The following is a 23,243-nucleotide window of genomic DNA, read 5'->3' as shown; positions in this document are numbered from 1 at the left end:
GGGTGGGTGCGCAAGCGGGGAGGGCCTAAGAGCTCCTAAAACAAATCAGACAGTCAAAATTTTATTTAGGTGCATTCTTCCTTATGTTCCAAAATGGAAATTCAGTCTGCTTCTAGGTGAATGAAGGTTTAGAAGTTGTCCAGTGGGTGTATGTTAGCAGGTGATGCCAGTTGTGCAACTGGAGAATTTGGATGTATCTGAGTGGCACCAGATCTCTCTCCTCCCTTCAATCTGGAGAGTCTGCCAAGAGCCAGGCTCACCTCCTTTATCACTTCCAGGTCAATGTGCAGGGTCCACATGCCCAATGGGGAATTAGTAACCGTGATCTGAAAATCTCCAGAGTGCTTTGAGCTATGCCTCTATAGTTTTTAACATTGCTTCTTATCTCGCTTTTCTATATAAAGACAAATTTCCACCAACAGAAGAACATTTGGAAAAGGGAGATGCCCTTCCTTGGTATGGAACTTCCTTCCTGTAATATGCTTTTCTCGCATTTGCCAGAATTAGAGCAAAGGATAGCAAGGGAAGGTTTTCCTGAAGGACGCCTGGCAAGAGGTGACACAGGCAGAATTGTGAGATTTTTCACTCCACCCCCCACACACACACCAGCCTTGCACAATATCTTTCAGGAAATTCCCTACCTAAAAGACTTTTTAGCACATAAACACATTAAGTCACCAGGTGGTTTTCCAAGGTGCTTTCTGGGATCAGTCAATGCATCTGATTCGAGTCTGATGTTGGGACACAGCTCCTCCTGTCCATGGAAGTGAACCCGGCCTGCTGCTCCTTGTTCTCTACTATCTAGAGCTCCTAAATCTGCATTCTGCTCCTGGGCTCCTGCATTTCCGGTGAAGGAGCACCAGGCTTCCTGGTAAAGTGTGTTCTCCTGTGCTCTCACTCACACATTAATGCGGCTCTGGTCTTTCTCTTTCCCCTAGGTATTTATGGGCCATCGGTAAGAATGTCTGGAAGAGATGGAAGAAAAGGTTTTTTGTGTTGGTGCAGGTAACTCTTTAACTCAGTCTTAAGAGCTGTCCGCAATAAAGATGTGCGAGGAAGAATGAATGCTTTTTCACTGAGGTGTAGCTTACATACAGGACACAAAGCTCAAACATTGTGCTGGATAAATTTTTACAGATGATGTATCCATGTAAACACCATTCAAAGAAGGAAACAAACATTTCTAATACCTAGAAGGCTCCCTCTTGCTCTTTTTCCTTTTTGTATCACTTTAACATTTTTTTAAAAATCAAGGAATGCCTGTTATTTTTTTTTTCATTCTAACAATACAGAAGTATATCAAATAAATAAGGAGAGAAGGCCCCACTCTGCCCAGTTCTCTGGCAGGGATGGAGGAGGACCCCAGGAAGGAGCCAACATGTGTCTGATTAAGACAGCAGGGACACTGACATTGTCTTCAAGTAATTTGGTATTTCTAAAAGCCCTGAGGTAGGCATGATGAGCAAGATCAAAATTCAGTTGGACTTTTTGCGTCTATTTTATTATTTAATCGATTCGATTTGGAATTATCTGGAGGAGAATACTTCACTCTCTTGGTGAGGGGGCTTTCAAAAGTCTTCAGCAATGCCCCCATAAGCATGTTTGATAAAATATTTTTTTCCAGATCAAAGCTAACCGAAGTCTTCCTGTGTCTCCACAACTTATTCATACCAGCTATTATAGACATTTTTCCACATTTACACATATAGCTCTGGCTCCATCCGCATTTAGTTCTGGATCCGTACCCTGTAGAATTTTCCCTTTTTGATGGACTTCTGGGCTTTCTCAATGTGGGTTATTATTAACAATGCTGTCCTGATATCCCAGCAGCTTGGGGGGCTGAGGCAGGAAGATCTCGAGATCAAAGCCAGCCTCAGCAACTTAGCAAGGCCCTAAGCAACTCAGTGAGACCCTGACTCTAAAGAAAATCTGAAAAAGGATGGGGATGTGGATCAGTGGTTAAGCACACCTGGGTTCAATCTCTAGTACCAAAAAAAGAACAATTCTATGAGGAATACCTGTGCATCTATAGCTACTGAGGCAGATGTATATAGTGCTATTAATGATACATGGTAATATAAAAAGACTATCTTGGTTCTCTTGAGTGTTGTTTCTAAGACAGAAGTTTTTCAGAAATAGTAATAGTATATCCTTGAAAAGCCTTTTTTTAAAAAATTTATTTTTTGTATCAGGATCTTTTAGTTACAAAAGAATTCGCCATTATTTATTTACAATTTGCAGGCTCCCCCAGAGTATATGCACTGCCATTTGGTTTGCAAACTTTTAATGTAAGCTGTACTTGGAAAGACGTCACAGAGTGAGCCAACTTGTAATTCAGTGACAAGTGGGGCTCACTGGGTTACTTGGCTAGTATTGAGAATACTACCAATCATGAAATCTCACTATAAAGCAGCACCCTTCTAGGTCTAAGTGACCTTGAAAGTTCCACCAGCCCTGAACTTCCACTCTTCTACTACTCAAATACCTGCTCTTCCACTAAAGCAAAATGTAGCTCTCTGCTTATAAGCAAGAGGCCATCTTTGCTTTCATAATTGCTACAAGGTAAAGCAAAACCATAAAGTAAATTAGCCAGAAGGAAAATTTGGGAATGGTCCCCATCCCCAAAAATAACCCTTAATTAAGCCATGGAAGACATTCCATTCTGAGATGCGTTCCATCAGTCTGTCAACTTACCAATACTTACTGAGCCCCTGCTTTGTGCGGGGCACATTGAGAGGACATAGACGAGAACTAAGAAGTCTGGTCTCACTTCCAGAAAGGCCATTGGTTAGGGTTTTTAATATACAAACAGCAGAAATAGACTCAGCTAATTAAGTTTTTTAAAAAAGAAAAGAAATGAATGTACTAGAAGGGTTGCAGGTGGCACCCAGGATTCTTGAAAAAGCTGAAGTCCAGGGTGTCACGAGTGTGGTCCTAGGTCAAATGGGTTCTGACCATTTTCTATTCTGCATCACTCCACTGGAGGGTCAAATTCCAGAGAGAATCAGATTGATCCATTGTGGGTCATGCACCCGACTTTTAGCAAGGGGAAGGGGTTGCATTTTGACTGATGATCCTAGTGGGCTATTTCCAGTGCAAACTGAGGATGCCCAGAAATGGGCGCTGGGCAGGCAAAAACAGCCAATGTCTGCTTTAAAGACAGCACAGCGTAAATAGAGAGGCAGGCCCAAGGAAAGAAGCGATGCTGGATGGGGGTAATTCTTGCCCCTCGGTGTTTCCTGTGCTTTTGGCAAAGCACCTTCTCTTAGAATCCCTTGGGAGGGTGCCTGGCCTCCCCAAGTAGGCGTTGTGCTATTTCAAGACCAGTTCTGTTTCTGATTCACCTCTGGCCTTCCCTTTGCCACCACACCTATACACACTTCCTAGCCAGTGTCTGGTATGGGCATCCGGGACCTGTTTGGAGGAACAGGAAGAAACAGAGAGAAGAAGAACTCAGGCAATGCCTGGCTGGTTCTGAGAAAAGACAGAGCACATGGCTTGGACAGTGGGTGAGACATCTTCCCAGAGGAACTGGACAAGTGACCCTTGTCCCATGGTATGGATCTCCCCTCCACCCTGAGGCCACAAGCAAATGCTCCACGGGATGCGTGACTTTCCACCAGGAATCTTCCCAATGACAAAGTGCTTAGAAGACTTCGCTGATCTCTTACTTTGGAAGAGACTTTAGAGGGGGAAACTCTTTAGGAAAACAGCAAGAGGAAATGGGCCAAAAATCTCAGCGGAGCCGTGTCTGTGCAATCTGTGCTGGACCGAGAAGGAGAGAAGGATTTTTATTTTTTAGGCTGTGCAACTGGAACACAGATGTTTTAGGCCCTTCACACTGAGCCTTCCTCCAAGAGAAGATGAGAATCACACAGTAGCTCCAAAGCAAGCTGTGTGCTCACTTCTGAAAATCATAAAAGGGCATCTAAGGCTCGGCGGTTTTCCTAGAAAGGCAGAAGAGACGAATTTCAGGATTTTGTGAGGTTTTTTTCATGCAACAGATTCTGATTCATTTTGAAGAGCCATTGAGGTGCACTGGGTGCCTCCATCCCCCAGGTTAAATATTCCATTTTAACCTAAATCAAATTCCTTCCTTACACTCTCAGGGACCTGCAGAGGTGACATGACAGCCCCATCATCACCAAGGTAATGGGGAGCCTGTATGAGAACTCAGGTCTTCTGTCTCCATCTCTGCCCTATTTATTTATTGCAACAATGCCTAAATCCAATTTTGGTGGCCTACCTAAAAAATAGCATTTGTATTATTTGGGGGTTTTTTCCATTTTTTTCTTCTCCCCAGTTTATGTGATCCCATTGAAAAGCACTGTATCAAAATGATAAAGAGAAAAAAAAAAGATCCACTCCCTTTAAAACAACCTCAGTTGACAACAGGGCTGCAGGAGACAAGTTCAAGGTCACCCATCCTGGCCCAATTCAGAGGAAGCAAAAATGGGCCAAGTTGTTTGAAAAATGAATGGCCATCCAGGCAGTGAAGATAGGCCCCCCAGTAGCTGCATGCAGTGAAGAATATCATTTGTTGGACATGACAATGATTTCTAGTTTTGTTTTATTTTGTTTTTAGCCACACTGACACTCGAAATGCTAAAGTGAAATTAGAAGACCCAGTCTGGTCAAATTTGTGAGAAGGCGTGGGAGCTGGGAAGGGAGCAGACTCCCCTAAATCTTCCCTGGTCTCCCAGGCAGCCTCAGTGGGATATGTTGGGGGGACATTATAAAAAAAAACATGAAATAGAATAGTTATTGACCCAAATGACTTTCTGTATCTTTGTTCCTCTCAGTTCAGATGTTATGTCTTATGGAATCTATTTTATAGAGTTGGCAACCCATAATTCCCAAAATACTTGTGATTTTATACATTAAATTTAATACATGGGTTGTGGTTGTGGCTCAGAGGTAGAGCACTCGCCTAGCATGTGTGAGGCACTGGGTTCGATCCTCAGCACCACATAAAGTAAAATAAAGATACTGTGTCCACCAGAACAAAAAAAATATTAATAAAAAATTTAATACAGAGGAAATTGTTTGAAAACCCTAAAAGAAAGAGAGGACATCCAATATCAGTATCCCCTGCCCAACAGTCTACTTTGGTGTTTCTTATACACAAGTATTTAAATCCTCCCTACATGAGATCCCTGCCTAATTCAAATACTAGGGGAAGAAAATGATGGATGATAAAGAGGTATCCTTATAGCCAGGGACAAAGGACATCTTCAGAGGGGTGTTGAACCCAAGCATGCACAAGGCCCTGGATTCGATCCCCAACACTACCAAAAACTCATACCCATTTAAAGATAAGGAAACTGTGTCATAGCAAAATTATGTGGACTGTCTGGGGTTGCACAGCTTGTAGAAACTTAATGGGTCTGAAAATCAAATCCAGCCTGTACAGCTCCAAAAATATGCCTCCTCTACCACGCCAGATGGCCTTCTTGATGTCAGTCAGGAGTCTGGGATTGACATGTTATAATCCTTTGTTCACAATCATGTCACGTTACAAATGGTCCTTAGTCCCCAGCAGTTGGGTGCCTCATACCATAAAAATTTGTCCATCCTCAAATCTTGGTTCAGTCATTCAGCTACCTCATGAATACTTTGTCCATCCACCAAGCAGGCCATATCCTTAGGTCTCACAGTACCTTACCAGAGCTTAAATTATACTACAGAGCCACAGTAACAAAAACAGCATGGTATTGTCACCAAAACAGACACATAGACCAATGGTACAGAAGACACAGAAACAAACCCACATAAATACAGTTATCTCATACCAGAAAAAGGCACCAAAACATACATTGGAGGAAAAAATAGCCTCTTCAACCAATGGTGCTGGGGAAACTGGAAATGCATATGTAGCAAAATGAAATTCAACCCCTATCTTTCACCCTGCACAAAACTCAACTGAAAGTGGGTCAAAGAGGTAAGCACTAGAACAGAGAGTCTACACCTAATAGAAGAAAAGTAGGCCCAAATTTCCACCATGTTGCCTTAGGAACTAACTTCCATAACAAGACTCCTAAACAGGACCTCTCCTGTTATTATTTGTCACTATTAAAATAACACTAGTCTGAAATAATGTGATTAGCATCTGTGCTTGACACAAGGGTAGAAATCATGTCTGGGTTTCTGCATCTTTATTTTCCCGCAACAAACTCAATACCTAAGTATTTACTGAATGAGCAAATGAGCCATAATAAAGAACTCATTTCTAAAACACACATATATGGACTTTGGGCAAAAACTGGTAACCAGAGCCAGTAAAAGCAACCACTGATTAATTCTCAAGGAACAGCAAGAATAGGGAATTTAGGAAAAAAAATGTATCCCACTGTTAAGTTATACATCCAAGTATTTTAATCTTTTATAGACAGAAGGGGAAGGAACTTCAGAGACAAGAAAGGGCCAACCTTGTTAAATCACAACTGGATTGTGCTTGATAAATACACTGGAAACTCAGGGGCAATCTCAAAGGTTTTGGATAGATCCTGTATGTTAGAACAGTGAATCTCAAATGTAAGTATACATTAAGAAACATCTGAGACATAATCCCAGTGGCTCAGGAGGCTGAGGCAGGAGGATCCAAGTTCAAAGCCAGCCCCAGCAACTCAGCAAGTCTCAAAAAATAAAAAGGGCTGGGGATGTGGCTCAGTGGTTAAGCATCCCTGGGCTCAATCCCCAGTACCAAAAAAGAAAACGAAAATAGAAATATCTGAGACAGTTATAAAAATGTAGATTATCAAACCTCACCCTGACCTGAGTTTGTTTTGCTTTTTTTTTTTTTTTTTGGTGGTGGGGGGGTGTTCTGGTTTTTAGTGTTGGCCTTAGAACCCAGGGCCTCCAGGTCATCACTCTACCCTGAGGTAGGCCCCAGCCCCTGACCTGGGAAGCTCATCCAATTGGTCTGACTTAAAGACTCTGCCTATTTGTAACTTTTCCCCATCCCAACACACACAATGCACTACTGCAGGTGGCCGCAGGAGGTTGCAGGTCACCTTTTCTACTTTAAACAGGTATCTGGCAGAGAGCTAAAGTGTTCCCCATGAATCACAGCTCCAGCCATTTTTTCAATAAAGCCTTTATGACCATCCCCTCAGAAGTCCCAACAGCCAGCAGGTGCAGTGAGTGGCACACATCAGTAATCCAGCAGCTTGGGAGGCCGAGGCAGGGGGATCAGAAGTTTGAGGCCAGCCTCAGCAATTTAGCAAGGCTCTGTCTCAAAATAAAAAAAACGAAGAGATACTCTACCCTGAGAGTTCTTGCGGTTTCTTGCTTCAACTGTGCTGGGACCCAACCTCCATCAAGCCCCGGCCAGCCACTCAGAGCCAGCAACCCTTCACTACCTGCGCACGACACCCTTGAACTGACCCAAGCCCTGTGCCTCGCAGCTGCCAGCCAGGTAGACCACGTCCACCTCACAGATGCACTAGAACTGCCTCTGGGACCCAGAGGCCACCATCAACTGCCAGATCTTCATGGAGCTCTAAGCCTCTGACCTGTTTGTGTCTTACTGCTTGGACTGTGATGATATGGCTTTGAAGAACTTTGCCGAGAACTTAACATGTTGAAAACGGATGGGGCTGCAGAACCAAGGAGGGACCCCACCGGGTGGTCGAATCTTCCTTCAGGATGTCACGAAACCAGGCCATGAGGACTGGGAGAGTCAGCTGAATGCCAGGGAATGTGCTTGGCGCTTGGGAAAAAAAGGGTCAGCCAGTCACTGCTGGGACTGCACAAACTGGCCACTGACAAAATGGACCCCAGCTTTGTGTGACTTCATGGAGACTCTTTACCTGAATGAGCAGGTGATAGCCATCAAAGAAATGGGTTGACCGTGTAACCAATTTGTGCAAGATGGGAGCCCCAGAATCTGGGGTGGCAGAATATCTCTTTGACAAGCTGTTTTAATCAGTTTTTTGCTGTTGTGACCAAAAGACCTGACAAGAACAATCATATGGGAGGAAAAGTTTATTTGGGGCTCACGGTTTCAGAGGTCCCAGTCCACAGACAGCAGGCTCCATTCCTCAGGGCTCGAGGGGAGGCAGGACATCATGGAGGAAGAGTGTGGTGGAGGGAAGCAGCTCACATGGTGATCAGGAAGCAGAGAGAGACTCCACTCTCCAGAGACAAATAGAGACCCCAAAGCCACGCCCCCAATGCCCCCTCCTCCAGCCACACCCACCTGCCTCCAGCCACCACTCAGCTAATCCCACCAGGGATTCTTCACTGGTTGGGTTAAGGCTCTCACAACCCAGTCATTTCATCTCTCAGTGTTTCTTGCACTGTCTCACACGTGAGCTTTTGGGGGACACCTCACATCCCAACCATAATACAAGCACACCCTGGGAGACAGTGATAATGAGAGCTAAACCTTAGACTGACTTCTCCATAGCCACCAAATAACCTCCCTGGTCATCAAGGCAGTGTATGCATATTGGGGTTATCTTTTCTACAAGTTGTACCAAAATATCCACTTAAGTACTTTAATTTTTACCATTAAAGAAACTTGGTAAACCCCCTGCCTTGCAAAATAAATAAATACATAAAATAATAAAAGACTGTGGAGGTAGCTCAGTGGTAGAGCACCCCTAGTGATTCAATCCCCAGTACTAGAAAGATTAAATTTTAAAAGTCCTTGCCAAGCACAGTGGCACATGCCTGAAATCCCAGTGGCTCAGGAGGCTGAGGCAGGAGGATCATGAGTTCAAAGCCAACCTCAGCAACTTAGTGAGGCACTAAGCAATTCAGTGAGACCCTGTGTCTAAACAAAATACAAAAACAGGACTGGGGATGCCGCTCAGTGGTTAAATGTCCCTGAGTTCAATCCCTGGTACAAAAAAAAAAAAATCTGAAGTCCCAACACCCCATCCTTGATTTCACAAGAAGTTATATACAGCTAAAAATCCCAGTGGTGTCAAAACCCTCGCCCTTTAAGCCCTCTCTCTATAGGGCACTGTCAGAGAGGTTTGCTCTCCTCTGAGCTCCCTCCCTCTCCCCGTCAGCCTCTGGGACAGGGGTGGGGTGACTGACTCTGACTTCTAAGATGCATTCTAAGCTCTGCCAGTGACATTGGCGCTGTCTCATTAACCTTTCATCAAAATGCAATTTTTAAGAACTTTTACTGTGAGAGAAAGTACGCATTTCACTGTAAATAGCTTTCACTTAGTGAGTCTTATGGAAATTTAACAAGCAAAAGTTCCTAAATCTTTGCCATGCCCCCTCCCTTCAAGCACTGTAGAAAAACAAAGTTTCCCCCCATATTTGCAAAAATTAGAATCAGTCAAATATCCTTCTCTCTTCCTTTATGTCCTAAATTTCCAGATCCTCAGTAAAAAACATACGCTCTTAATAAATCAACTCATATTTCTAAAGAAATCAATCCTGTTTCTAAAGGGATCTTAAGAAACCAAACTCCATCAGTTTGCCAGGCGCAACTTCACAGTCTAGCCAGAAGAGGGCAGCAGCAGACAGCGGTACAAGAAGCAAGCCACCAAAACCAAAAGGAAAAAGCCCCAACAGTGCAGTAATAGTAAATGCAAGAATTTTGTAATAACACCCTTCTGTTGTGATATTTTTCTAATCGCAAGTGAATATTAGCACCTCTCTGACTAATCGTATTAATGAACTATATCATCTTTCACGTCGCCTGATGAAATAACAGGCATAAATCCCCATTGAACCATTCAGCAGCATCTGTGATCACCATCTGCAGGTGACCTGTCAGTGTGCCATCCAGAGGATCAGTCACAGGTTGGAACCCCCAGGTGCTGTGCGTGGAGTGACATTTAACTTCAGGGGAAATGTCACTGACCTGTCCACCTCTCTAGAACCAATCAGATGTAATTGGGGAATGTCCATTATATGGTAGCTTTTGTGGGTTTTTTTTTTTAAGAGAACCAAGATTCAGGAACCCAGGGTCCCACCTTGAAAGGATTTATAATCTACTAGGCAAATAGACCCGCTGAGCTACACAATATTAGAATGTAAGTACAAAATACAAGGAAGATGCTTACATAAATACATACGTTGAGAGTGCAGAAAGTGGGCTGGGGCTATAGCTCAGATGGTAGAGTGTTTGTCTCACATGCACAAGGCCCTGGGTTCGATCCCCAGCACACCACACTCCATAATTCTCAAGCAATAATAAAATACAAATCAGATGGGAACTCAGGGGCTTATGGAGCTGGGATGGGAGTCGAGTCCTGCATACCTGACACTTTTGAAGCAGGAGATGTTGTTGTCATTCTATTTATTACTGCAAATTAATTCAGGTTCCCTTACCAAGTGTCTCTTGGAATCTGACCTTCTATTGCCCATAGGACCCATCAGGGTCTTGACAATGTCAGGAACAGGTTCTTGGACTCCTGTGTTATAAGGAAAGTTGAGTGGGAAGGTAAAGTTTTCATCAGGAACCAACAGAGGGCAGCAACACACAATCCAACCCACCGGAACATATTTTTGAGAACACCTTTCATCCTGCACCGTGAATTTCAAGATGGGACAGCCCGGGAGATGCTTATGGGGCTGAAGAACACCCATTTCTTATTGTCATTTTTTTTTTAAAAAAAAGACTAACCTCACCATTGAGGAGACTAAAATTGTCCCCAGCTGGGATCAAAGTTCACTTCGAAAATGTCTCCTTGAATAAAGGGGTGACATCTGACAGCCACGGCTGGTAACTCTGCCTGCGAGCTCACCCGCCAGCTGGGGTGGGCCCGAGGGAGAGACGCGAAGAATCCAGGCTGGGTCTGGATGCACGGTGACAGGACGACAGGGTCCTGAAGGTGGCCCCGCAGCCTTGCATGCCCACCCTGCCCTGGCAGGGACACTGCACATCGGGCAGAGTGAGGGCTGCCACTTAGGGCACCAGTGACAGGGGCCGTCGGGGGCTGGGGATTGCTCCACTGTGACCAGCACCTAGCGATGGAGCGCTCATTGCTTGTGACAGCATGTCACAACTGTGCTTGTCTGAGATGAAGAGAAGACTGAAGCAACCCAGAACACTCATGCGGTGAGAGTGGGAGCAGAAAAAGACCTGCAGAGCTTGATGCTGAGAATAGGCCTGCACAACTAAAATGCTGCTTAGGCTGAGTCAATGCCTAGTCTCTCACCTGTGTCTGCAAGTGTGTGTGGCAGCCTCAGACAGGGCCCTGGTCTTATTAGGGAGAACCTACAAATTGCCTCCATTCAACCAGCTTTGCTCCACAAAAATGACAAGTGCAAGAGCCCTGGTGGTGCACACCTGTAACCCCAGCAGCTCAGGAGCTGAGGCAGGAAGATCAGGAGTTCAAAGCCAGCCTCAGCAATTTAGCAAGACCCTAAGCAACTCAGTGAGGCCCTGTCTTTAAATAAAATACAAAATAAGGTGGAGGATGTGGCTCAGTGGTCAAGTGCCCCTGAGTTCAATCCTTGGTAATGCCCCCCCCCCAAAAAAAATGGCAATTGCATATATCTTAACTCAGGTATAATTAGAACAGTGATGATGATAATAATGTGCCATTCTGAAGTACTTTCTAAGTGCCAAGATCAGATTCTAATGCATGTGTGAACCCATTCAATACTCGCCATAAGCCAGTGTAGTAGATTTTAAAGATCATACCTAAGCTACAGATGAGGTGATGGTGGACTAGAGAGGTTAAGTAACTTGCTCAGAGACACACAGCCAGAAGGTGACCAAACTTGATTTGAACCCAGCTATTGAGTCCAGAGTTTCAGGGGAGAGGCTGTGGTCAAATGGGGAGGGTCTCTCTGGGGCAGATGAGCTTTAAAAGAACAACCTCACAATCTGCTTTTCCTTCCCAGGTCAGTCAGTACACATTTGCCATGTGCAGTTACCGTGAGAAGAAAGCTGAGCCTCAGGAACTTCTACAACTGGATGGCTACACTGTGGACTACACTGACCCCCAGCCAGGTACCTGCCCACCCTCAAGGCCATGAAGCCACAAACTCATTCTTCTTAAATCAACATTTGCCGGGTACTTAGCCACTTTGCTGGGCACAACAAATCCAGTTTATAGAGGATTTCACAGGTGATCCTGATGGCTTCAGTCCTCATTTTAGAGTTTACATCCTGGCTGATCAAATGCCATCCTCATCTAGGATGTTGGGGGTTATTTTGGGGGGAGAGGGGGTACCAGGAATTGAACTCTGAGGTACTCCACCACTGAGCCCCATCCCCAGCCCTCTTTTGTATTTTATTTAAACACAGGGTCTCTCTAAGTTGCTTAGCACCTCGCCATGGCTGAGGCTGGTTTTGAACTCACAATCCTCCTGCCTCAGCCTCCGAAGCTACTGGGATTATAGGCGTGCGCCACCATGCTCAGCCAGGACTTTGGGTTTTACACAGGGATTCTCTGGTTAAAAACCCAAAAGAAAACAGCTGTGTTTTTATATTCTGTACCTGTAACTACATCAAATATAGACTATGCCGTTTGATGCTAAAAAGTATTCCTGAGAAAGAAGTCCCCAAATTGCATTTTGTGTATCTGTTGGTGTGTGTTGGTTTTCACCAGTGGTGAGTGGCAGATATGTCTTTGTGACCCAGTGAACTCGCCCTCCATACACCCACATAACCCTAGCTAGAATTCAGGTACCCACCAAGGTTAGCAAATGGGACTCAGAGAAGCAAAAACCTCCCTAATACTCTCTTTGCCTAAGACACCAATCCATAAGCACAGACATTGATGCTCCTAAGTCTCGTGTAATTACGGGAACCATAGAAATGGTAGTTATTTCTTGTAAGTTCTACATTGCCCAAGTTCTATATCCTGCCCCCTCACACCTCTCCCCCTACCCATTTTAACTTTTTCCCAGAAAGAAAAAAAAATGAATAGAAATCAGCCTCAAAGAACCTTCAAAATGGGGGTGGGGGTGCGAAATCATTTCAGCATATTAATGAACCACAAGCACCAACAGCCCTCTCCCAGAGAGGTTTATTTTTATGCCAAATCTGCACAAGCATTTCCAACCATACTGCATTATTTGGCCCAAAACCTTTTTTTCTACTCCCATATTGCTCTTCCACATGCAATGAAATACACATAAAAGAAAAAAAATAAGAGTTTGTAAGAGGATGGGGTGTTAACCTGAAAAGGTGTGGCAGGGACCACTTGGCCCCGCCCACTTGGAGACAGGGACCCGCCCCACCCCTTTGGACTGCCTGAGGTTAACTGGCCTCTCACCAGAGTCTGAGGGCAGAGCTGACCACGTAGGTCTGGAAAGACTTCATCATGAACATGAGCTGGAGTTTGAAATGAAAAATTTCACAGAGCCTGTCATTGAAAGAAGGGGGTCCAGAGTTACAAAATCCCCCATCCGGGCATTCCCCGATGGTTTGGGTCCTTCTTTAGTCACTGGGTCCTCTTCATAGACTCAGTCATTTCTAAGACCTGCAGCTTCAAGCAAGAAGCTGAAAGGTCAGTATGAGAAAGAAAACTCAGACCGTCCACTGACAGTAATTCCTCTTAAGTTGGCTCCTTATTTCCCTCTCTGCGATTGCTTTGGTCCTGACCACAATCCCACAAGGTGGAGCGGGACCTGGATCCCCATCCCACTTTCTAGCTGGGGAAAGAAAAAAAAAAAACTGAGATTCTAAGAGATCAAAGGCATCTTCATGATAGAGCTTGGACTTGAGGTCTAGCCCAGGTCACCTTATGGCACTTGTTAGGTGCCAAGCCATCGTTGTTATTTATCAGATGAAAGCAAAACTGTCTCCCTTCAGCGGAGGAGGAGGCAGAGTTGGGGAGAGAGCTATTCTGTGGACATGCGGGAAGAAAAACTGTGCAAGTATATTTTTAAAGCTTCTTTTATTTCTTTTTTTTTAACATTATCCCATGAGATATAGTTTATAAATTCCTTTACAAAAGTGGAAAGTAAATTGATTATGTTCCTGAGGATAATAAGCAGCCTCTCCTCCCTGCCTCTCTCTGTGCCAAGTCCTATTTATTTCCCAAGTACTGTCGCCACCGCATTAACGTAGATTCACAAGTATTCCCTACAGCCTCATCTATAGCAAAGTTAAATAATAAATGATTTTTTTAAAGTAACACGAGAATAATTTTAAAAGAAAGCTTCACAGAATGGTCTCACCCCACTTTTTTTTTAATCCTGGAGATTGGACCCAGGGGTGCTTTCCCACTGAGCCACATCCTCAGACCTTTTCTGATTTTTGTTTTGAAGAAGGATCTCACTAAGTTGGTTAGGACCTTGCTAAGTTGCCGGGCACTAGCCTCAAATTTGCAATCTTCCTACCTCAGCTTCCCAGGTCACTGAGATTACAAGCACGCGTCACTCTTGACTTGTACCCACTTTTTGCAAAACAAAAATGGCATAAAATTTGCAATATGTATGCAGTGAAATACTGTAATGTGTGATAGAAAATGAAGATTTTAATATTCACAACTGTCATTTTTTTAAAAGTCTAACACAGAATTATTATTATTATTATTATTATTATTATTATTATTATTAGGCAGTGCTAAGGATTGAACCCAGGGCCTTAAGCATGTTAGGCAAGTGCTCCATCACTGAGCTGAATCCCCAGCCCCTTAATGCAGAATTTCTTATAAAGTGCTTGTCAAAAATAAAACTTCCTTTTGGGCATGGTGGCACCCATCTGTAATTCCAGCCATGTAATCCCATTTGGGAGGCTGAAGCAAGAAGAATCTTAGGTTCAAAGGCAGCCTCAGCAACTTTGAGAGGCCCTAAGCAACTCAGCAAGACCCTGTCTCTAAATAAATATAAAAAGGGACTGGGAATGTGGCTCAGTGGGTAAGCACCCCTGGATTCAATCCTGGGCACCAATAAATAAATAAATTTGTGCTAAATAAACTATACCTCTTGAGGGTCCTCAAAATGACAGTTTGGGGAATTGTTAAATGAGTATATGTGAGTCTCACTTAGAAGCTCCTCCTTTTGAGCTAAAAAAATGAAAATGCTTTCCTTACCTTTCTCTGGGTATGATTTGAAGAGTCCATTACTGTGTCTCACTTCCCCAAGCTATGTAATCATCCAGTGAAAAGACATTCACTTAGAATAAATAATTCCATGGCACAGTATGTCGAGCAACTAAAATAATCTTAGACAACTCATATAGACCCCCTTCCCTGCTATAAATAGGCTACAGTGAACACTTATTTAGTGCCAGTTATTGGAAAGGAGTCCCTCCCCACCCGAGGGAGCTGGCCAATACACCCTCCCCTGGTCTGCCTTCCTCCGTTCTCAGATGTGTCCTTGGGTCTTGGCAAGTCAGCATCCGGGGGACTGTGCTCTGTCTTCTCCATGGAGAGGTCATGAAATGTCCCACCTTATAAAATTCCACCGCGTCCAGCCCCAGGAAGCGCTGCTTTGACTGGTCCTGCCTTGATTATGGCCCACCCTTAAGCATGCTAGGCAAGTGCCCCATCACTGAGCTGCATCCCCAGCCCCTCAATGCAGAATTTCTTATAACGTGCGTGTTGGAAATCAAACTTCCTTTTGGGCACAGTGGCACCTATCTGTAATCTGTTCCCTTTGTGTCTTCCTCTCTTGGCTCTCACTCAACTGCTTTGCTCTTTCTCTCCTTGTTGGTTTTGCTGTGTGTCCTTGGTGTCTTATAGCTCAGCACTTACATCTATCAACTCTGCACTCAAATAGTCGGGGTTAGAAGCCTAGCTCTGCAGCTCCCAGGCTAGCTTTGGGTCCAAAGGGTAGTTATCAATATCTGCATGACTCAGTTTTCTCATCTGTAAAATGGGAATACTAGCACTTATATCTTAGGGTTACTTTTTTTTTTTTTTTTTTTTTGGTACCAGGGATTAATCAAAGGAGCACTTAAACCCTGAGCCCCATCCCCAGTCCTTTTTATATTTTATTTAGAGACAGGGTCTCACTGAGTTGCTTAGTTCCTCACTAAGTTGCTGAGGCTGGCTTTGAACTTGCAATCCTCCTGCCTCAGCCTATCCTAGGGGCTGGGATCCCAAGCATGCACCACTATATTTGCCTAGGAAATTAAATGAAAACCTGAAAATTTAGCATCTTTCTTTGTCTCTGAATGACCACATAATGGAGAGGGCTCTCCACTTCCCAAGGTGACCCTGGTTGTCTTTCTGACAGTAGCACCAGGAACACTATCTCCATCACGAGCAACAGGCCCTGGGGAAGGGAGACGGCACCCTTCCAGTGAAGCTAGCCTGACGTTTAGTGACTATAGCAAGGTAGCTTATCCCAAGACTAGACTACAGTCTGCCAAGCCACTCTTCTTTTAAATGTTTGGTATTCATTTTTCCAGACTGACAGTACCCCTCAAAGCTCTTCTCCTCCTTCACTTCCAGAATTTTCCTTCTTGTTATACCATCCATTAAGTTCACCAGATTTCCCCAGCTCGTTAACTATCTGCCATTCTCCCCAAACTATACATGTTTATAACTCATCCTAAGAAATGAGACAAGCCAGGTTCTGTGGTGCACGCCTATCATCCCAGTGACCTAGGAGGCTGAGAGAGGAGAATCGCCAGTTCAAGGCCAGCCTCAGCAATTTAGTGAGGCCCTAAGCAACTTAGCAAGACCCTGTCTCAAAATAAGAAATAAAAAGGGCTGGGGATGTGTCTCAGTGGTTAAGTGCCCCTGGGTTAAGTCTCCAGTACCCCCACCAAAAAATAAATTAGACAAAATATCCCTCATAATCTTAATCGTCAAAATCCTTTTATTAAAACTTGACATTGTACCTCTAGACTCTCCATATAAACAAACAGCTGTTTATTGTCCCCACTCCCTGGTCTTTCTAAGTGAGAAATTTGCAAAATTAAGATCGTCATCACGTGGAGAAGTCTTATTATCACCAGAAATCGCTTCCAATGCTAATGTCAGACAGGACTGGACCTCACTAGAAATTTGGAGATGCCAATCACTCATTTAAACTCCTTTGAACTTTGAAGTAATATTGGGACGATGATGAGAAACCTGATGAAGCTTTGTTTCTGGATAGAAAGTTCCAAGGGACTCAAAATACACATAGGGTTCTGGAAAGAGATGCTTCCACCTACTGATTTCAACCTTGAAGATTGACTATAGAAAAAGATGGGTTTATAGCATATCATTCATTCAGTGCGTGTTTATTGAGCACCTACTGTGTGTTCTGTGCTGTTTTACTTACCAAGCAAACAGCAGTGAGTGAAACAGAAAAACCCCCATCCTCATGAAGCAAAATAAGTGATGCAGTTTGCTGGAAGGTGCTAAGAACAATAGGGAAAAAATAAGCAAGATAAAGAGAGATGGAAATGAGGAGTAGAGGCCAGAAAAGGTCTTGTTGAGAATGTGAATGTAAGCAAAAAACGTTAGGGAAATCGGGATGGGAATCATGCAGATATCTGGAAGAAGAATACTCTAGATTCAGAGAACAGCAGATGCAAAGGCCCTGAGGTGAGAACATGCCTGGGTGTTCCAGAAACAACAAGAGATCATTGGTTTTTGCAATGAATGGAGCACAGATGTGCATGAAAGAGAGAGAAAACTCAAGGTGGTGCCAATCAATGTAAGCTCCGGGCTGTGTCAGAAGCTAGGCTTTCATCTCAGTGGAATGTGGAAACTGGCATGTTTTGAGCAGAGGAATAACAGGATCCGACTCTCATCCTAAACCCATGACTGGCTGGCTGCCATGTTGAGAACCCACCATCCATAATGAAGCTGGAATCACACAGATCAGATGGGACGCTATTCAAATAACCCATAAGAGGGGTTTACAGTGCGATTCAGGGTGGTGACACTGGAGGTGGAAGAAGCCACATTCTGGTAATGTCTAATGTCCTGAAGGTAGAATCATCGAAATGTCCATCCATGCCCTTTGGGAGAAACCAGAGGGAACATGAAGAATGACTCCTGGATTGGGAACTTGAACATCTGGAGAGGCAAGCCCCATTTCCTGAGATGGAGTGGAGGTCAAGGAGAAAGACTAGGAGTTCCATGTTGCAGAAGGCAGGCTTGGGATGTCCGTCAGATGCCCACAAGGAGAAGTCCAGGAAGCTACTGCCACCCAAGTCCGGAGCTTGAGGGAAAAGTTCAGGGCTCAGGAAGAAACGTGAGGACCCTCACTCAGCATAGTCCTGGCACTGAGAGTTTAGGTAACATCGTGGGAGTGCTGTAGATAAAGAGGAGAAGGGGTACAAGGAGAGAACTCCAAGGCGCTCCCACATTTGAAGGTCAGGATGAGGAGGAGCAAGGTAAACAAGACAAACAGCAGCCAGGGAGTAGGAGGAAATCAGTTTTCCTGGTAGGCAAGTAAAGAGAGTGTTTAAAAAGAGAAAGGAGTAACAATTCACAATAGCTAAACTGTGGGACCAACCAAGCTGCCCTTCAGCAAATGAATGGATAAGGAAAATACACAATGGAATATTACTCAGCCCTAAAGAAAAATGAAATGATGGCATTTGCCAGTAAATGGATGGACCCAGAGACTGTCATGCTAAGTGAAATAAGCCAATCCCCCAAAACCAAAGGCCAAATGTTCTCTCTGATATTCAGATGCTAACACACAATAAGTGCAGGGGGTGGGGGGGGTAGAAGTTCATTGGATTAGACAAAGGGGAATGAAGGGAAGGGATGGGATGGGAATAGAAAAGTGGAATGAATGGGGGACATCACTTTTCTGTGTTCATATGTGAACACATGACCAGGGAAACTTCACATCATGTACAACCACAAGAATGGGAAGTTAGACTCCATGTACGTATGATACGTCAAAATTCACTCTACAGTCACATATATCTTAAAAGAACAAATTTTAAAAAAGAAGAAGAAGAAGAAAGAAAGAAAGTGTTAAATGCTGCTCATTAGATAACAGAAAGAAATTAGAACTTTGACCATCAGACTCAGGGATGGTCATTGGTGGCCTTGAAAAGAAAATTTCAGCCAAGCAGCAGCCTGATTGGAGGGACTTGAAGCCCCAACAGGAGGAGAGAGAGCCCCTTGCTGCTCCAGCTGTGGTCTTCACACCAGCATCCTCTGGAGCTTGTTAGAAATGCAGAATCCCAGTGGGGTACCATGGTGCACACCTGTGATCCCAACAGCTTGAGAGGCTGAGGCAGGAGGATCACGAGTTCAAAGCCCTAAGCAACTCAGTGAGATCCTGTCTCTAAACAAAATACAAAAATAGGGTGGAAATGTTGTTCAGTGGTCAATGCCCCTGAGTTCAGTCCCTGGTACCCACCCCTGCTCCCCCCCAAAAAAAGAGAGAGAGAAAAGAAATGCAGAATCCTAGGCTCATTCCAGAACCTACTGAGTCAGAAGCTACGTTTTAAGAAGATGCCAGGGAATTCTAACATGTACTAGAATTTAAGAAGCCTCAATAGAGATGCTCCTTTTGTTGTAAAGAGAATAGAACACTCCCTGAAGGGGGGACAAAGGTCAGGAGAGGTTTTGGTGGTGATGGTTTATTTGTTTTTAAATCTGAGGGGAAATTGTAGGGCAGATGTTTGGTAACAGTACTGTCACCAGTAGGATTAAGGAAGGGACACGAGCCAAGCTCTTTAACACCATGGTCCCACTCCGTGGCCAAGTGGTTCTCAGGCTCCCCATGGTAGAGACAGATCCATGGCTCCTCCCCTCCCCTGGCCCAAGGAGAAGCTTCAGGAGCTGCCTCCTAAGGGCTGAGTCTGGGCTCCGCTGAGAAGTTGTATTTCCCTCCTCTTCCAGGTTTGGAAGGTGGCCGAGCCTTCTTCAATGCAGTCAAAGAAGGGGACACAGTGATATTTGCAAGCGATGACGAGCAGGATCGCATCCTGTGGGTCCAGGCTATGTACCGGGCCACTGGACAGTCCCACAAACCGGTACCCCCGACCCAAGTCCAGAAGCTCAATGCCAAGGGTGGGAACGTGCCTCAGCTGGACGCCCCCATCTCTCAATTCTGTAAGTAAATATGCCATTTCTTAAAAACGTAGCTATGTACAGTAAAGTGAATCTTCCAAAGTTGAATGCAAAAAAGAAAAAAAAAACTAGTTGCTTTTATATTTAGGTTTCAAAAAAAATCATGTTTATGGAAAGTATATAGGTGCATTCAGGGCAAAAGTTGGGAGAAAATATCAGTTGAAAATAAATTTTAAAGTGCAATACTTGACCTTCTCCACCAAGGACTGAGCGAAGCAAAGTCTATTTTGCATGTATTTTTATCTCTTTGTCTTTCTTGGTGAGAGAGTTTGGAATTCACAAACAGGTATTTGTTTGAGTTCGTCTTCAAATAGAATAGATTAGGGATGTCCCTGCTTCATTTCTTCCCATTAAAAGTTATTCAAAAATAGGGTTGATTTGAAATAAACTTAAATCTGCAATTTAGAACCATTTAAAAATAAATGATGACATTTTCACATGCAGTGGGAAGAAGGGGAAAAAAAACATGGTACCTAAAATCCCATGCTGAGTGAAAATATCAGAGACTCCTTAAACAGCCCCCAGTTCAGGTTCTAGTATCTTCTCCTCTGATCTCTGTAGCGGTTTGCCTTCTTCCCCTTTGCCCTTCCCATTTCCTACCTAGGATGGACCCCAACACTTCTGATACACAGGGGAAGGCAAAAGCCATCATAGGCTTGGAGATATTTATTAAAACAAAACTGGAGACATCAAGCATGCAATGTTGCAAATATTGACCTCCAAGTGGAGACTGTGCCTTACCCTGAATATCAAGTTGACTAGGGACAACTCAGGTCCAAGTCATTTTTCGCAGTGGTCATGGGGACCTCTGACATCAGCCTGGAGCCCACTCACTGACTCAAGTTCACTGAACAATTATCTAGAGAGGAGAAACACTTGTAAGAAAGATGCACCAGGACCCTGCAAGAGCATCCGCCTCCCAGTGGGTACCAAACCAGGCAGCCAAGGTGATAAATTGATAAATACCAGACAATGATCAATGTCTGATAACCCGAGTCGTTTGTATTGTGGTGACTGGTGGGAAATGAGACATTAGGCAGATAGACAACCAAGGAAATCTTTTCTGAGTCCAGGTCCAAATTCTAGGGTGTTGGCCCCCCAAATACCTGAGGATTGAGAATTGCAGCTAAAGGAAAAGCAGGTGCCAAGAGCCCCCCAAAGCTGGCACATCCCCTTCAGCAGTGCTTTCGGTTTTCCCCTGTTGCTCTTAAGCAAAAGGTGGAAATAGATGGCATAATTTTGCAGCTCTGATGAGTAAATTCCCTTTTTTATGAATTCTACTGCTGTGTCCATTTTTGCTGGACAGAGCTCTGCTCTTACCATAAAATCGAGAGCAGACCTCTTTTTGAATGGCAACCTCGGACCATCTGGTGCTTCCAGGAAGTCGTGTTCAGTACTAGCTGTTTCTTCAAGGAAGATGCCTTTCTATGGTGGAACCAGATAATCCCAACAGCTTTCCACACAGAAGGTCATGAAAGAGTAGGAAAGACGTAGAGGTCGGATCTGGGAGAGATGGGTGGCCCTCCTGCCCCGACCCCCACCAAGCTCCCAATCCCTTGCTGTTTTCTCTCATATCTCCTGGCACCTAGGTTTATGGATAATTCTGAAGAGAGCAGCAGTCATTGGTTGCAATCAAAGCATAACGGATGTTCATTTAATTTTTCTAAACAAAAAGCAACGCTGCCTGATAGGCTCATTTTTAAGACATTTGGGGAGAATACCTTCCCATACACCTGAAATGGAACCATCCCTGTACAAGAAAAAAAAAATTGTAATGATGATCACCATCCAAAGCAACCTCATAAAACATACATCTTGGAATATTTGGAAAATACTGGTTTTATTTCCAAATACTCTCCAATTCTTTGGAGATCATTTCACTTTGAATTCATTATCTCTGTTCTATCATCGGCCCAGTGGAGGAAATTCATCTCTGTTAATACTACATAGTTTGTGGTTAGCCCCACTTTTTTATCACAGGTATAGGGAAGACAAAGGACACTCATAAGTAATATTAAATGACAAGGACCTGGAAGCCGAGCTCAGTGGTAGAGCACAGGCTGAGCCTGGACAAGGCCCTGGGTTCAATTCCCAGCACCTCCCCCCCCCCCACACACACACACAAAATGACTGGTGACAGAAGCGACTGTGGAAGGGTGACTTTTCAGGAAAATACACAGGGGCTCTTGCTTGAGATTTCTGCCTGTAATTAGGATCACTAGCTGTTAGGTATCAAAAAAAGGTGCAATTGGATACACACAGCAAGACCCACGTCACTGCCCTGTTTAAACAAAGGGGGATTTTAGTAAATGGGGCATCCAGCAAAATCCTAAAGATTCCATTTGGGAGGAATAAAGAATATCTATCATCTCTTGAGAGTATATAAAGTACATTGAGAGATGAAGGAGAAGGACACTTAACAATACACATCTGGGATTTATTTATCAGAACTGGGTTGTAGGGTCACCTGCTTCTCATGCAACTCCCTAAACTCTGCTCAGGATTTAAAATTCTCAAAGAGCATGAGGTCCTACTGCATGTACCTGTTTCTACAAAAACAAGGCCACCACCAGGTGTGGTGATGCAAACCTATAATCCCAGTGGCCCAGGTGGTTGAGGCAGGAGGATCACAAGTTCAAAAGCCAGCCTCAGCAAAAGCGAGGCACTATGCAACTCAGTGAGACCCTGTCTCTAAATAAAATACAAAATAGGGCTGGGGATGTGGCTCAGTGGTTGAGTGCCCCCCTGAGTTCAATCCCCAGTATCCCCCAAAAAAAATCATACTCAGAATAAGTTATGATTGTTTTTAGTTTTTAATTTTTTTATGCACATCCCAGTTTGCCCAGGTCTGAGGGACTTACTGTGCTAAAAGCAGGGAAGATTTGGGCAAATCACGATGCACTGGTCACCTTAAGTATGCATTGACACTGGGTTTGACAGAGCTCCCCACATATAAAACTTGATATGTTTGATAGCTATGTTTTGAACTTAACAAATAAAAGCAGCTGTGAAGTAATTGTGAACTAACCTGATGGTTTCTAAGTCATGGGAACAGAAGCCAAACTTGCTGGAACTCTAGGTGAAATTTTATTTAATACCTGAACTAGCAAACAGGGCATCCAGCAAAATCCTAAAGATTCAATTTGGGAGGGATAAATAATACCCATCATCTCTTGAAAGTATACAAGGAACATTGAGAGATGAAGGAGAAAATCAGATAACATACAGATTTGGGATTTATCAGAACCGGGTTGTAGGGTCACCTGCAACTCAAGTGACTTTCTTTTATTTAGAGATAGGGTCTCACTGAGTTGCTTAGCACCTCACTTT

The 23,243-nt window shown here is 44.0% G+C and overlaps 1 protein-coding gene across 3 annotated transcripts in view; it reads left to right on the top strand.

The window, feature by feature from the left end:
- LOC114105005 (calcium-dependent secretion activator 1) overlaps positions 1 to 23,243 on the top strand; it is a 471,729-nt gene that overhangs the window by 294,227 nt on the left and 154,259 nt on the right. For all 3 annotated transcript variants that reach the window (XM_034637086.2, XM_034637078.2, XM_034637084.2), the window contains exons 9-11: positions 939 to 1,005; positions 11,821 to 11,929; positions 19,683 to 19,895. In XM_034637086.2, coding sequence (XP_034492977.1) covers positions 939 to 1,005; positions 11,821 to 11,929; positions 19,683 to 19,895 — 389 coding nt within the window. The remainder of the gene's footprint in view (positions 1 to 938; positions 1,006 to 11,820; positions 11,930 to 19,682; positions 19,896 to 23,243) is intronic.

Source organism: Marmota flaviventris, chromosome 1 (genome assembly GCF_047511675.1).
Source record: "Marmota flaviventris isolate mMarFla1 chromosome 1, mMarFla1.hap1, whole genome shotgun sequence".
Lineage (NCBI taxonomy): Eukaryota > Metazoa > Chordata > Mammalia > Rodentia > Sciuridae > Marmota > Marmota flaviventris.
This window is presented reverse-complemented; position numbering and strand designations above follow the sequence as displayed.